The sequence below is a fragment of the Myzus persicae genome, unplaced genomic scaffold (genome assembly GCF_001856785.1).
Source record: "Myzus persicae strain clone G006 unplaced genomic scaffold, MPER_G0061.0, whole genome shotgun sequence".
Taxonomy (NCBI): domain Eukaryota; kingdom Metazoa; phylum Arthropoda; class Insecta; order Hemiptera; family Aphididae; genus Myzus; species Myzus persicae.
In genome coordinates, this window is record NW_019104371.1 from 28,971 (window position 1) to 45,039 (window position 16,069).

The 16,069-nt window shown below is 30.6% G+C and overlaps 2 protein-coding genes across 2 annotated transcripts; both read right to left on the reverse strand.

The window, feature by feature from the left end:
- Window positions 1-22: 22 nt before the first annotated feature.
- LOC111041585 lies at window positions 23-3,612 on the reverse strand. The gene is made up of 2 exons (XM_022325892.1): window positions 3,547-3,612; window positions 23-604 (listed from the first exon to the last, which is right to left on the reverse strand). The coding sequence occupies exons 1-2, from the start codon at window positions 3,610-3,612 to the stop codon at window positions 23-25; spliced, it is 648 nt and encodes a 215-aa protein (XP_022181584.1).
- Window positions 3,613-5,579: 1,967 nt separating this feature from the next.
- Window positions 5,580-13,653, reverse strand: LOC111041586 (uncharacterized protein PFB0145c-like). The gene is made up of 6 exons (XM_022325893.1): window positions 13,577-13,653; window positions 13,305-13,440; window positions 8,470-10,088; window positions 6,264-6,901; window positions 6,040-6,202; window positions 5,580-5,967 (listed from the first exon to the last, which is right to left on the reverse strand). The coding sequence occupies exons 1-6, from the start codon at window positions 13,651-13,653 to the stop codon at window positions 5,718-5,720; spliced, it is 2,883 nt and encodes a 960-aa protein (XP_022181585.1). The 3' UTR covers window positions 5,580-5,717.
- Window positions 13,654-16,069: the final 2,416 nt, after the last annotated feature.

Consider the following 16,069-nt stretch of genomic DNA (forward strand, 5'->3'; position numbering starts at 1 on the left):
AAATATAAGTAGTAAGAATTAACTAAGTATGTATTCTTCCTTTTCTAACACTATCGACTTGCCATACTACACTACCAGCATCAGAATTGAAATAATCTTTAAATGCGTCTCGAATTTGAGTTGCTTCTCGAGTGCTATTTCTACGTAGAGCATCTATATTTAAAAAAGCATTTTCTGGAACTTGATTAGTGTCTAAGTCGGGTTCAAACTCATTGTTTGTGCACAACATATTATGTAAACAGCAAGATGCGAGAACAATTTTATCAACAAATTCTGGTTGTACTTCAATGTGACCTCGGAAACATCTCCATCTTGCAGCTAGAATTCCAAAGGCATTTTCAACGACACGTCGTGTCCGCGATAATCTATAATTAAATATTGTATTAGGTTCATTGTCTCCTAAACTATTTCTGCTGTATGGACGCAGCAAATACGGTTTTAATGGAAACGCTTCATCTCCGACAAAGACATATGATGGTAACATCAGGATTCTGACATCATATTTCCTGAGTATACCATACTGAAGTTGGTCTCGAAACCAGCCTTTTAAATATTTTGAAATATTTAAAAGTTTAGATCTGTTAGAAACTTGTGACGGAATCCACTAATAATGTTGTTGACATTGAATCTAAAAATGAACTGATGACAGAATCTATTTCAAAAAACAATTTAGATATTTTAGAAAAATGTGAAGTAAATAAATCAAATTACCAATTATTACTTATTAACTTATACATAACTAGGTACATATTCACCTGAAACTATTCTACATGTGTTAACAGCTAGAAACTATAGAGTTATTTGAAGATTTGGAAGAAGAATGTGTTGAGTGTGTAGGCGGATACGTTGCAAATCGGTTTTATGTCAAATATCCATATCTAACTAATGAATCAGGTGATTCTAAAGTTATTGATAGTTGGACTAAATTTGTTTCAAATGGAAACCTTAAATTACCTTCTGATAATCACCTACGAACCATGAAAATAGTAGAAATAGACTTTAGGAAGCTTCACCGAAATTGCTTAAATAAAGAAATAATATTAAACGGTTAAGTAATAAAGTAGCCGTAGTTGGTCGCTATGCCACGGTTAGCCTCACGCATTCGCACATCAAACATCAATGTCAGAGACTCGTCGTTTATATGTGCTTCAATACATCGTGACATGACTCCATCCATAGTATAGGATCTAAGGTGATAACTCAGAAATGTATTGTATGATATATGTATACGACCAATGAGAGACGGAGAACGTAACACACAGTAAAAATTGGGAGTACTTCCCGAGGATATGCGTATCACAATGTTTGCGCTGACATACCTATATATTTTGTCATTTAGCTAACCATATTATTCGATTATTTATTACGTGATCGACTGTCAATGGTAAAATTATTTTTTATAACGACCATCTAGGAATATATGTCACGATCCACTGGTTGGCCGTTGGCGACCCCTTGTCTACAGCAAATTGAACAATTGAGTACTTTATACTTATTAAATTAGATTACACCAGACATTCGATTACTAGTTACAGTATTGCGCCTAAAAGTGTTAACAATTTTCAGGTAATTTTTTTATACTGTGCCAAACGGGCCCCATCCCGTCGGTTATGCCGTTTTAAAAATTTTAAAGCCAGCATTGAAAACTATATTGCTATTGTTGATACAAGTAAGTCCGAAATTGAGAATCAAGCTGATAAGAATGTGCCTCAAGTAATAGGTAAATGTTATTTTCATATAAATTAATTTTTTAAAATTTTTTCTCTCTAATTGTTTAATAAACTTATTAAAAAAATATTACAATAGGAATTCCCACTTCAATAGGAATAAGTGAATTTATTGTTTTAATTTTTATTCTTCATGAAGTATTATGTATAATAAATGTGTTGAGCAACCAACTACAGAATAATGATACTACATTAGGAAAATCAGTAAATATTATTAACGTTAACTAAATCAATTTTCTTTTTTGAATAATAATTTTAATTATTAAAATCATTTAAATTTAAATTTAATGTAATATAATTTTTCAAAACTCACTAAACAAGTATAAGAGTAATATGAATACAACTTTTGATTATTTTATAACTAAAAATTTACATAAACAATAATACAATGTATAATAAACACATAACTCAATTAATAGAACAGCAAATACTTTTATAAATTTTAGACGTAGAAAAAAATATTGACTATAATAACTACGTTAATAATCAAACTATATTTAAAAACTTAAAAATATGATACAAAACATTCAATAAATTATATTAACTATTTAACCAAATTAGTTTAGTGACCAACTACCAAGTAAAAGATCACTGAACAGAATTTGTATTCTTCAAATACATGCAAATGTTAAAAATCGAGTTCAGGCATGATTAAACTAAATTAATTATATATATTTTATCTATAAAGATATCTAGGTACACTTCGACGAACACTGGTTCTTTTATAACTATGACTGCTCAATTTTAATCAAAAGACCAAACTCAACTTAAAACCATTGTTGTATGCATTAAAAATTGGAAGCAAGTCATACTGGTGAATATTTAGCTGAAATCATGACAAATGAATTCAAAAAATGTAATGTCTACTCAAAAGTGATTGCGATTGTAACTGATGGTGGTTCTAATAATAAGTCAGCAGTTAGAACCCTGGGAATTTAGCATACTCCGTGAACAGTCCAAGAATTGAATTTAGTTGTTCAACAGGCTCTGCATCTTACAGATGACGACAAAGCGGGAGACAGTCCAAACAATGCTGATAAAATGAAATACTTTTTTTTAAATGTCGGAGAATTGTTGGGTCTTTTAAACGGAGTGAGGTTGGTAACATTATTAATGGAAAAACAAAAACAACTCTGTCATGGACATATTTTAAAACTAAAAAATAATGTCTGAACAAGATGGAATAGTATTCTATTTATGATCGAGAGATAAGTGAAATTCAAAGAGGTATAAAAGGTTTAATACACAGGTTTGCAATATCATTATTATTTTTTTTTTTTACTGTTTACTTATGTTAATTTTTTTATGTGATTTTTTTATATTAATATAGAGGTAAGCTATATTATTATATTTTGAGGTACATTAAAGTTTTAGAACCTTGATTTTTCGTTCTGTGTACTTCCCAATGGACAAACTGTACGTTACCTACGGTTAATTTACAAACACATTCTAGAATAACCAATCAATCAACTTCACTACATCCACTATCACTAATAGACCCATCAGATGGGTGTAGTAATGAAGGTGATATGAGTAGTATTAGCAATTACTACACGACTTTTTCAGATACAAATTGATGTATAATATATTAATGTTTAATTGTATGATATTTGGTATTTTTTTTCAAGTTGATATTTTTATTTTATTATTTTTTATAGGTTTTTTTATAGAATTGTGGAACGATATATATACTTTTTTAATGGTCTACTATTATTATTATGATTATTATTCAAGTTGTAATTTTTATTGATTTTTAAATATACAAAGTTATAGCTCGAATGCTCAATTAGATTTATAAATTACTATAAATTGTACATACCTTTACATATGTTTTCAGCACCTCGATTAGAGCCACACAAACTTCTGGGATTATTTTTGAAATCATGTTTCGATATTTTAAATAGGTACTATAAGCTTGTATATGAATCACCCGTTTCAAGAAATCTCAAATTTAACGCTAGTTTTATTTTCACAGTTACCACAGGTATCATATTTATGTCTTGCTTTATTATTTTTGGACCAATGAACCAAATGGACCGTTTTACTCAATTTTCCCGGCCGACCATACATTTCTTCTTGAATGCCTAATACACAATACATTTTAAATTACACACATAAATACATTAATGTCTAAGGTACATTTATTTCACCTACTTTGAAAGCTTGTAAGCTTTCTTCGTTCTGATTCATTCACACCGATTGTTATCAGGGAATTCAATTCACTTGAATACTAAAATAACTTTCATCATTAATCTAATGATCAAATGCATCAGAGTTTATATATCATGTCATATTTAAATGATTATCAACAACATTGTCGTGTGAAGAGACCGCAAAAGCTATAAAATCATTTTCTTCGGTCATATTAGCTGACTTGTCTGTATTGTCTCGTCGTTTCCATTTTCAACAATCTTGCTTCTTATGCCCCGGTATATGACAAACATTACACTTAAAAGGAAAACGATTTGTGAATTTGTCGAAAACAACTTTAACACTTGAGTTATCTTTTCCTGTTGAAGATCTGGAATTCCTTTTAATTTCTTCATCTAAAAGTCTCGATTTTACAAATTCTAGTGTTATTTTGTCAGATGACAAAGTTTCAATTATTGCTGTAGTCACCACGTAAAATGAATTAGGTAAAGTCAAAAGGAGCATGCATGCAATTAGATTATCATCTTATTTTCCACCAGATAGTCAAACTTGTCTAAGTAAATCCTCAAACGGACTCAGATGAGTTTTCATTGACTCGTCATCAATTCAGCCTATCGGTTGGGCTATCAGTTACTTAAAAATAAAGTTGAAATGTTAGGTATTAACACCGTAATTTGACTGGACCTAGTAGCGTTGAACGAAAACGCATTATTTGGTAACATATCCACGGCGTTTTCATAGAAAGAAAATTTAGTTTATAGCCTATTCAATGTAACTTCAGGTTTATTTTTCTACAAATATTGTGTAAGACTGATATTTATCAGATACCGTATCAAACTCAAATTTCAACTGATGGCACTTTGGCTTATCAGGCCAATATATTTTAGGTCCATAATTTTAATTTGAGTAGGAGAATTACTAATTAGCATATTATGTTACTGATATTATGTGATTATTAAAAGCATAATGATATGAGTTTTGAGAGTAATCTTCTGAAGTGAAATTTCTTTGCATAGGGTATGAAAAAAAGAAGATTCTCGTAGTCCCCACTAAATCTCAAATGCTATTGCGTCGATGCTCACATATTAATATGACAAGATACGCAATAGCACAAACAGATATTTGAGTCTGAACTACAGCTATAGTCATTTTGAGAAATTTGGAGGTAACATTTAAATCATTGATACAACTAAAAATTTAAAACACTCAAATGCAAATTGTCTCTAAAACCCCTTCTAAAATATACGTAAATCATTATAAATGTTAATACAAAAATACCCTTCTTTTCATTACAAATTAACTTAAGAGAATAAATAGTCAAAAATGTAGAACAATTTAAGGATTTGAAACGTCACTATATGTCTATACTATGCGTTTGGTCTTTTAATCACTGCACAGAATTAGAAGGGTACCATCATTCGATATTAAACCCTATAAATTATTCAAAAACAATTTTAAAACATTTAATTTCTTGTTAAAATTGTATCGACTGTTATGAAGATCATTGATTTGAAATGCTGTATTTTAGTTTTTATTAATGGTTCCTGCAGCATCCTGACTTCCACCAATCCAGATTATGTTGTCACTTGTGGTAGGTTTTATATTTGATTAATTTATTCACGTCGTTACTAAAGTAGGCAGTGCCATATTCTCTTTGATGACGTTGCGTTTTAGAATTTTGACTGTAGGTTGAACTGTTATCGTAGTCAATAATGTAAAATAATTTTGTTATCTTCCACTTTCAGTACCTACATTTTTGTGATAACTCTCCTTTTATCCCCCTGACACCATTTCTGACTTTTCCGAATTGATTATCGAAACTCCGCACCCAGCTTTTTATTAATACTTCTGGGATAGGTTTAGGCTCTTTTGTCTGTTACAAGGATTTTTCGATCCAATACAACAAGGTAAATTTAATTTAGGACCATATTTGTTTCTTTTGGTTACTGTCTTTGACATTTTCAATGCGCAAGAATTTTTGGAAACGTTTTTTTTGGTCGAAAATCGCTGTTTCTTTTTACATGTTTGAGATGTTTTTAATTTATGGTCCATTTCAGAATCCATTTCATGTTGAACATTATAGTCATCACTATAAAATAAATAATTTTAAGTATCGATATTCTGCATATAATACTACATATAATATTTTGTATGTGCTTACGTGATTAACTGTAGATTTTCATCAGACTGATTCCCATTAAATTTTTCCTTATCTTTCATACTATCACTTGCAGAAACTTTTTGTTTTTGTTCACTTTCAATTATTTTATCCTTTACTTGTATAGTTTCATTAAGTTGCTCAATTGCCATTTTATATTGGTGTTCTATTTTAACGTTAATATTTATTTTATTATAAAAACTATATGTAAATAAAAATTATTTTACCTCGTATTTGGGAGTTTTTCAATTCATATTCTTTGTACAGTATTGCTGTTTCATACTTTTCTAACTGAGCATTAGCTTCATCTAATTTCTTTTGAAATTGTTCCTTTGTGTCATCCAGACATTTGTTTATTATCGTTTCTTTATTGTAATATAGCTGTTCAGTGTCACATAACTCTTTCCTTGCAGCCTTTTCTTTTTTTTTAAACAGTAGTTTCATTTCATTTAGTTGACATTGAAGATTTTCTTTGTCAAACAAAAAACCAAAATATTTTGCTGTGTTTTTTGATTCTCCAGAACAAGAATAGTCATCAGACGGGTTAACACAAATAGACGTTTTCTTTTGATTCATCTGGCATGGGTTAATGCTAATTTTATCGGAATCACATGAGCTAATGAAGTTGTCACACGATCTTGGGTTATTTATAATTAAGTCACACTGTTCCAATTTGCATGGATAATAATTTCTTGGAATGGTGTGAAATTTTGAGTCACAATTTGTTGATGTTGTTGAAGGTTGACATCTAAACGGACACATATATGTTTGTGAACCAACGTCAACTAGTTTCAAATGTATTGTCTGTATGCCCTCTTCAACATTGCTCTCAATGTTACATGAAACAATATCGTCATCACTGAGCCTGCAATCACGAAATACATTGTTTTATGATAAATATAGTATAATTCATCTAAACTAGTATAACACTAGCAGTAGGTAAGATGAAAGAAATATAGGCAATCCAACTGTGGCGGATATCTATTCAGTTTAAGAATTAAGAGAACGTTGTATCTGCATGTGTAGTCTCCGTCTTACACACGTACGACATAAAAAATTGTCGTTCACCACATTCAATAGTGTCCTATTATTTTTGATTTTGGAGTGTATTGACCTATCATATAATTTAAAGGTAAGATTATTTTCTAGACTCCCCCCCCCCCCCACATAGGTTTTTCTTCATATTTTATTTGTATGTGTGTTATGACCCTTTTCAAACTACATTTTAAAACGATAATAACTAATTTAAAAATAATAATATCTATAAAAGGCTACCGGGGTCCTGGATAATAATCTTACCTTTAAATTTTATAATAGGTCAATTTACTCTAATATCAAAACTAACAGCACACTATTGAATCTATGGAAAGAAAATATGCTATATCGTACTTGTGTAAGATGCAGACAAAATAATAAGAAAACTTGTTATGAACGCGCATGTCTCCCCACTACCGTTGGTTACGATTGTTTCCGAAAGATCGATTAGGGGGGTCCGCAACATACTACAGTCAGCAGCATATGACGTGACGTGTACTCTTATTAAAAAAGCTACTTATTTTTTTTTACGTGAACCAATATCAGTCAGAAATAAACGAGCATGTGGTTATGATTTTAGTATTTATAATAACGGGTTACTTAAATCTAAAACAAAATCTAAATAGACGTTTATTTTTCACTCAACTAGACAATTCTAATTATAGGAATACCTCGCAAATGATTACCTCGATTTTCACTCTGAAAAATTTCATCATTTTGGTATATTTCTGTTTTACCAGATATCCTTTTATTTGAATTTTTTTCGTTTAAACGAATGTCTTGAAAACGATAGTAAGGTCAGAATTTGCCGCTCGAAATAAGTTTTGAAGTTATGGCTATTATAAGTCCAAGATTCACCCCAAGTGATTTCACATAACAATTTGAGGGATATTTTCTATAGTAATTGTCCGTGTAATGATAACATAATATTATCATTAACATTGTTATGATAATTAAAGGTTATGTTTTTATATATTATAAGTATCTTCTACACAGTCGTAAATCTCGTGCTTTTTAATACTTTATTAATTAATTATTTGTTATGACATTGTTGTCAAAAAAACATTATTATGTTGGTTTTTAATACAATATATTATTTAATTTTGTGAAATATAATAAAAACACATACAGAATATAACAATCTGGGCGGGGTGTATATGATATATCAAAACAAAATAAAAGAGCCTAATTCAGATTTCAACATAGTATTCAGTATGCAGGACTACATGCGTTCAAATAATTGAGAAAAAAGAAAAAAAAGGGTATTCAGTAAATGGAAAAGTTCCTTGAAAATATGTTTAAAAAACTAGTTGTTATTCCAAAATAATAATTTTCATACATCCTATAAAGTATTGTAAACATAGGTAATACGATACTACAATTTACGAAACCAATAACCTGTTATGATCAGCGATCTGACATTTTTCCTGGGGACATGTACATTCATATTTTATACTACAGTATTTTTCATTGATTTTCTCTTTCAGATACGTTTCTTTTCTTAGTTTCAACTTGGTCTCTTCTAGTTCATGTTCAATACATGTTAGTTTGTCAGTCGCTTTTTCTAATTTCGTATTTATACATTTTATCTCTAAATGAAGATTGCTTATTTCATCGTTTGCAATCGATAGTTTTTCGTTGCATGTAGCTAACTCATTTCGCGCCTGACATTCTTTATTATTGACACATATAATCTTTTCATTTAATTCGTTGATGTTTTCTGACAATTTACATTTTTCGTTTCTCAGATTATCGCATTCCTTAGATAAATCGTCGCATATCATGTCACGTTCTTTCGAAATTGCGTTTATTTTAATTTCCAATATTTTAATAATCTTTTGTGATTCTGATAGATCTTTATCGCTTAATAAACATTTATTTGTTAAAACTTCATTTTGAATTTTATGAAATTGCACTTCTTTTTCAAAGTTTTCACAATCATGTTCTAGTTGTTGAATTTTTTGAATCTGACAATCAATTTTATTTTTTAGATATTTTTCGGCATCAGCAAGTTCAGATCGGGTAATCACTAATTCACTTTTTTGTGTTTTAATCGTGCTATTTAATTCATTAATTTTTTGTTCTGCTTCACATTTCTCATTCTTAAGTTTGGAAATTTCCTCCGTATATAACATTTTGTGACCTTCGATACCCTTTATTACGGTTTCCAAATTATATATTTGTTTGCTTAAGTCATCGATATAAATAGCTTTCTTACAGTTATAATTTTTTTCATTCTTTAAATCATTTTCAAGATAACAATTTTGTATGATTAAATCGTTACATTTTTTGTTACAACTATAATTTAACTTTTCTAATTTTCCCAATTTGTTTTCCAAATTGGTTAATTTAAATTCGAGCTCTTGTTTAATTATAATTCCAGCTTCAATAATTTGATATTTTTCACTTAATTTCCTTTTAATACATTTATTTTCGTCAATCCTCATGTTTAAACAGAATTTCACATTGTTCAATTCTTCTTTCATCTCGTCTGATTTCTTCAATAGATCATTATATGCCATTGTTTTTAACAACAAATCTTCTGAAACTTCATCGATATTACAACTTAAAAAATTATTATGTTTATTGATTTGTTCAAGTTGTTCTGCCAGTAAAGATAAATCTATTTTCATGCTGCATAATTCAGACTCTTTATTTTTGAATAACTCTTGTTCTTTTTTTAGTCTTTCAGAGCAACAAATAAGGTTCTCTTGATTATGTTTTGATGCTAAACTATGTATTTCAATTTCTTTAGTTAAACAGCAAATAGTAGTTTTCGATCGCTCCAATAATTTGTTGGTTGGATCGCATGGCTCTTTTGAACAACAGCATTCCTCAATTTCACGCAACAATTGTTGTATTTCACAAGAATCAATATTTTTATTTTTGCATTCTGGCAGTAATTCATTTTCACACGGATATTTAGTGATCACAGAACTTGAACAAAAATTTTGATCGGGTGTAACCCCATACTTAAGCTCTTCGCATTCTTTTTTGATAGTCTTTGTTAGACTTTCCTAAACATTTACAAATCAATTAATAATTTTATCTGAACTATATACTAAGGCGTAGGGAAATTGGCGCTCCCATCGCCCGGTACTTAAGTATCGCAATAGCCACTTGCTGGTGGAAAGTTCCAGGCGAACGATTCCAGCAAGGAGAGGGGAGAAATCCCCCAACCCGTTGGGCCCTCCATTAATGGGGGTTTGGCGTGAGGCTAACCACCTCACACAGGAAAAAATTATGGGTTCCAGAACAACACAAAACCAAGCCTCGGATGAAAAATTATTTGGATAAGTTTAATCTCGGAACCTGGAATGTGCAATCGCTGAACAAAGCGGGCGCACTAACAGTTGTAGAAACTAATTTAGAACGATATGGAATTGCAATAGCAGCAATTCAAGAAGTTAGATGGACAGGAGAAGGAAATTTAAAATCAAAGAAACATACTATCTTTTATAGTGGTGGACAAAGACATGAGCGAGGAGTAGGATTTATTGTTAACAATGAATACTTACCATACATAAAAAGATTTGAGCCGTAAAATGAAAGACTATGTTAAATCCAAGTTGAATGTAAACATATGAATTTAATACTGATAAATGGCTATGCACCTACAGAAGACAAGCAACAAGACGAGAAAGAAGCTTTTTATAAAGACCTGAACACGATATTCGAATCAATTGCCAAACGCCAACCGAAGATTATCCTTGGAGATTTCAACGCTAAAATAGGAAAAGAAGAAATGTACAGACCAACAATAGGGAAAGAAAGCCTCAATTCTCATTCTAATGAGAATGGAAACCGACTAATTAACTTTGCAATCTCTAAAGGACTAAGGATAAGTAGCACGTGTTTCCCACACAAAAACATCCATAAAGAAACATGGGTCTCACCCGGAGGTAGTACCAAAAACCAAATTGATCATATCATGACAGATATGAAGATAAACAATATTATAGCAGATGTCAGGAGCCATCGTGGAGTGTTTGCTCAGTCAGATAATTTCTTAGTTAAAGCTAAAATACAAATTAAACTACCTCGTAAATGGAGAAAAGAATAATAATAGAAGAAAAAGTTGATATAGATAACATAAAAAACTCTGAAATGTTAAAAGAATACAGAAATAAACTAAAGAACAAATTAAAGGACGGAATAGAGGCAGAAAATATTGAAACCCGTTGGAAAAAATTAGAGGGAATAATAAAAACAACTGCTTTGGAACACCTAGGAAAAAAGAAAAAAATACAAAAGCATAAATGGTTTAGCAATAAGTGTCAAAGTGCAATTGTAGAAAGGGATAAAGCGAGATCATTGATGCTTACAAACCCAAACACAGAAAACAATAACAATTTTGCCCAGAAGCTTAGAGAAGCTAAACGTAAAATAAGAAGGGAAAAACGATTATGGGAAAAGGAAAGAATAAAACAGATTGAAGACAACAGGACGAACCCGAAACTCTTCTTCAAACAAACAAAAAAATTAAAAACGGGGTATAACCCCAGAACAGAAATAATGAAAGAAGAAAATGGAGAACTTGTAACAGAAGGAGAAGAAATTGCAAAACAGTTTGGGAAAATGTTCGAGGAACTACTCAACCCACAAACGCACCAAGACCATGCACAAATTGAGTACTATACAGCAGAACCTGAAGATGTAGAACCAACGGACGACGAAGTTAGAATGATCATAAACACACTTAAAAACAATAAATCGCCAGGTGAAGATGGCTTAGCTTCAGAACTCTTAAAGTATGGTGGTGAGGAACTAATAAGAGAAGTAGGGAAATTAATCAGAGATGTATGGCATAAAGAAGAAATACCAAAAGAATGGCAACTAGCAATAATATGTCCAATTTATAAAAAGGGAGACAGATCAAGATACCAAAATTACCGAGGAATATAGTTGCTAAATACAATGTACAAAGTATTGTCAGGTCTCATACTAAACAGAATAAAACCTTACATAAAAGATATCATTGGGGACTACCAATGTGATTTTATGAGTGGTAAATCCACCATAGATCACATTTTCACTGTTAAACAACTAGTTGAGAAACACTATGAATTCGACAATGATCTACATCTACTATTCATTGACTATAAACAGGCTTATGATTCAATTAATAGAGAAGTATTATGGGACACACTTATAACCTTTGGGATACCAGCTAAGATAGTGAAAATGATTAAATTATGTATGAATAAAACCAGATGTAAAGTTAGATTCAATCAGCATATATCAGATGCATTTGAAGTTAAGGCGGGACTTCGACAGGGAGATGCCCTATCCCCAATACTCTTTAATATAGCTTTAGAAATGGTAGTTAGAAAAACTCAAAAAAAATATGATGGGGTAAACTTGGAAGAGAACAGAAGACAATGCGGAGTACTAGCGTACGCAGATGATATTATCATATTGGGATCAGACAGTCAAGAAGTCAAAGCAGGAACCAAAGAACTAATAATAAACAGCAAAGACATTGGATTACAAATAAACGAAGGGAAAACCAAATATATGGTAATATCTAGGCGAGAAAATCACGAGGAAAATTTAGAAGTTGAGAATTATAAATTTGAAAGAGTGCAAAATTTAAAATACCTGGGTGTTACAATAAATATCAAAAATAATAATCACGATGAAATTAAAATAAGACTAACTGCAGCAAATAAATGCTATTACGGAGTAACGAGTATACTAAAATCAAAACAGGTATCACTCAAATCAAAAATTAAAATATACAAGGTAATTATCAGACCAGTCCTTCTATATGCGTGTGAAACATGGCCAACGACTAAAGGAGACGAAGAAAAATTAGCAATACTCGAAAGAAGAATATTAAGAAGAATATTTGGGCCAAAAATAAATAACATAACACAACAATATGAGAAAAGAAACAATATAGAAATACAACAGTTATATAAAGAGCCAGACATAGTAGCAGTATTAAAAAATAAGAGAATGGCATGGGCCGGTCATGTGTGGAGGTCAAATGGTCTTATGAAAGAAGTTTTAAAATGGAAACCCCAGGGGAAAAGACCACCTGGCAGGCCGAAACAAAGTGGAGAAGAACTTAGCAGAGATCGGAATACGAGATGGAGAAACAATAGCACAAGACAGAGACAGATGGAAGCAAGTTTGTGTTGCGGTAATGGGCCTCAATGGCCTTTAAAAACCGAAAAAGAAGAAGATCTGAACTATATACAACATTTAATATATTAAATAACACATACCTGATTCTTAACAAATTCCTTAGAATCTAAGTGCTGCGTTTTAATATTTTGATCGTTCTCTTCTGATAACAAATACATGTTTCCAAAATTATTTTTTTCACATTTGTCAGTTAGCGTTTGAATCTCACGAACAAAACTGTCAATGATGATTGATTAATAATGGTTAAATAATAAATTGTTTGAGATTTTATAGTTTTAATATTTACTGGTTTTCATTTTCTAAGACTTGTTCACGGATAATTAAATTTTGGTTTTCTGTTTTTAATTTCAAATTTTGATCAAATATATTACAGTTATCAGAGAAGCAAGCAGATTGATCTAAACATTCGGTTTTCATACAATTATCCATAACTTAAACTTTAATATTGACTATGAACAATTTTAATTTGAAAATGTAGAGAATTTATCAAACAATTTGTTGTTTATAGATAATAATTATAATATTGTTTGTCTCTATAGAAATTATATTTCAAAGTTGTTTGACTATTGATAAGATGTTTAGTATTGCCTTCCACGAGTATGATTGAATACTTAATTATTATTAACGCTGTGAGTAGTATTAAATAAACCATTGGAAGTTTGAGAATTAGAATTATTACTTAAATATTATCGAATGTTTATCTCTACATTTGATTCTCTGGTAAGTGATTTGTGAATTAGCTTACAAATTACAAGTATAATACAATTTTGTGACTGAAACATATTCCTACAGTGTAATAATTAACATTTTTATATATCAAAATACACCATTAATTGGTCTTACGTCTCACTCACGCTTATTGGTCAGACTTCTACAGTGTGACAATTTGTACGAAATCTATGTGCAGTTTAAGAGATAAGTAGTTATTGTAGTTTACCTTAATAATGAAAAATATGAGTTTAAATGAAAAATCTCATTTAGTACTCCTAATGGTAGGAACTCAGAACATCCTCAAAGTTTGGACTGCGCAGTCCGAAAATCCTCTTCGAATTTCAATAAGGAAAAATTCTGTAGGCCAGACTGTACAGTTCAAATTCGCACGTGTGGAGGCACTGTGAGGTCCGCCTTAAGGATTCATGAGATATCACTATTATTTTAATTTTGTTTTAACTGGCAAACCAACGTTTATAAATATTTAAAGTTAATCATTTCCTCTTCGTTTGTACCTAGCCATTTAAAATGAGCCGTGAATTTATTGACGAATTCATAAAATTGTATGAAACCGAGCATTGTCTTTGGCACATCAAATCAATAGATTACCATGACGGGAACAATTAAGATTCTGCGTATGCCAAATTAGTCAACAAATAAAGGGAAATTGAATCAAATGCCACTAAAGACAGCGTAATAAAAAAAAAAAAATAATATGATAAGCGCTTATAGAAAGGAAAACAAAATAATAAAAGAATCCATTAAGTCTGGTGCATCAACAGATACCCGTGTACAAACCAAAATTGTGGTACTTCTCATTGTTGAGGTAAGCTTAATATATTTTTTCATGTAATAGTTCCAATTCCTTTTTGCCAAATTAATTAATTGATATTTGTGTTTATAGTTTATTTTACTACTATTCATTAACTGATTTTGAAAACTTTTGATTTAGTTTTCCCTATGACCAAAATACTCCTCGAACTTCACATTCCAACAACAAAGACAACGAAATTAACAGTGTTGATAGTGACTACAGTGTTTTAGAAAACGTGAGTAATAATTTTGATTCAGTAGGAAATATAAAGCAATTAAATATATATAAATATATATATTGTAACGGGTCGTGTACATTATACGTATTTTGTATATATTTTACGTGTATTTAAATATTTTAAGTATTTTTTATTTTTTTTATTTTTTATTATCTTATAAATTAAATTGCTTTATATTTTATGAGTGTTGACCTAGTAACACAATATTATTTTAAATTACAAAAACAATTGGGTTTATTTTCAAATGTTATAAATTTTATTTGGTTAATGTAACAATATTTAAATGAATATTAGAAAATAATACAATTTTAAATACAGTCTTGTTGCCAAGGAACTTCACCTTCATTAGCGAAATATCTCATAAATTTCTCACGCGATTCTTTGGCAGTTCGAGGCGGATTTCCCGACTGATTGTTTCTGTTAAACCATAGGTAATGATCGTTTTGTGCCCGTATCTCATTGAAATTGTACCTTCACTTGTATTTTTCCGGTCAAAGCACTAGGAGGGGCATACGAGTTATGTACCATTTTTAGTAAAAAAATATGTAGTTTACAGCAGGCCATAACGATGGAATTGATGTGTTCTGGTGTCAAGTTGATTGCCCTTTGAAATATCCTGAATCGTGCCACCAAAATGCCGAATGCATTTTCAGTAATGCGTCAAGCTCGGAACAGTCATTAAATATCCATCGTATGTCAGAATTTAGTTGAGCTTATCGGAATGGTTTCATATTTTCTGTCAAAGGGAAAGCATCATCCACGACAAAAACTTAGGGAACATTAATATCAAAGTTTCTGATTTTATCAGCCTGAGGGATGTTTAAGAATTTTTTCTCAAGTTTTTCATAAAATTTCGTGTTTTTCAAAACTCCGCAGACTAAAATTCTACCGTTTGTACCAAAATCACACATTATGAACTGATAATTAGCGTCAGCTATAGCAAGTAAAATCATACCATGTCTTCCTTTGTAGTTATAGTAATTTGACCCACTTCCAGCAGGAGGTACGATGGTGATATGTTTTCCGTAGCCCCTAGACAGTGGGGAAAGTTCCATTTTTTTTATCAAAATCATTTGAAATAT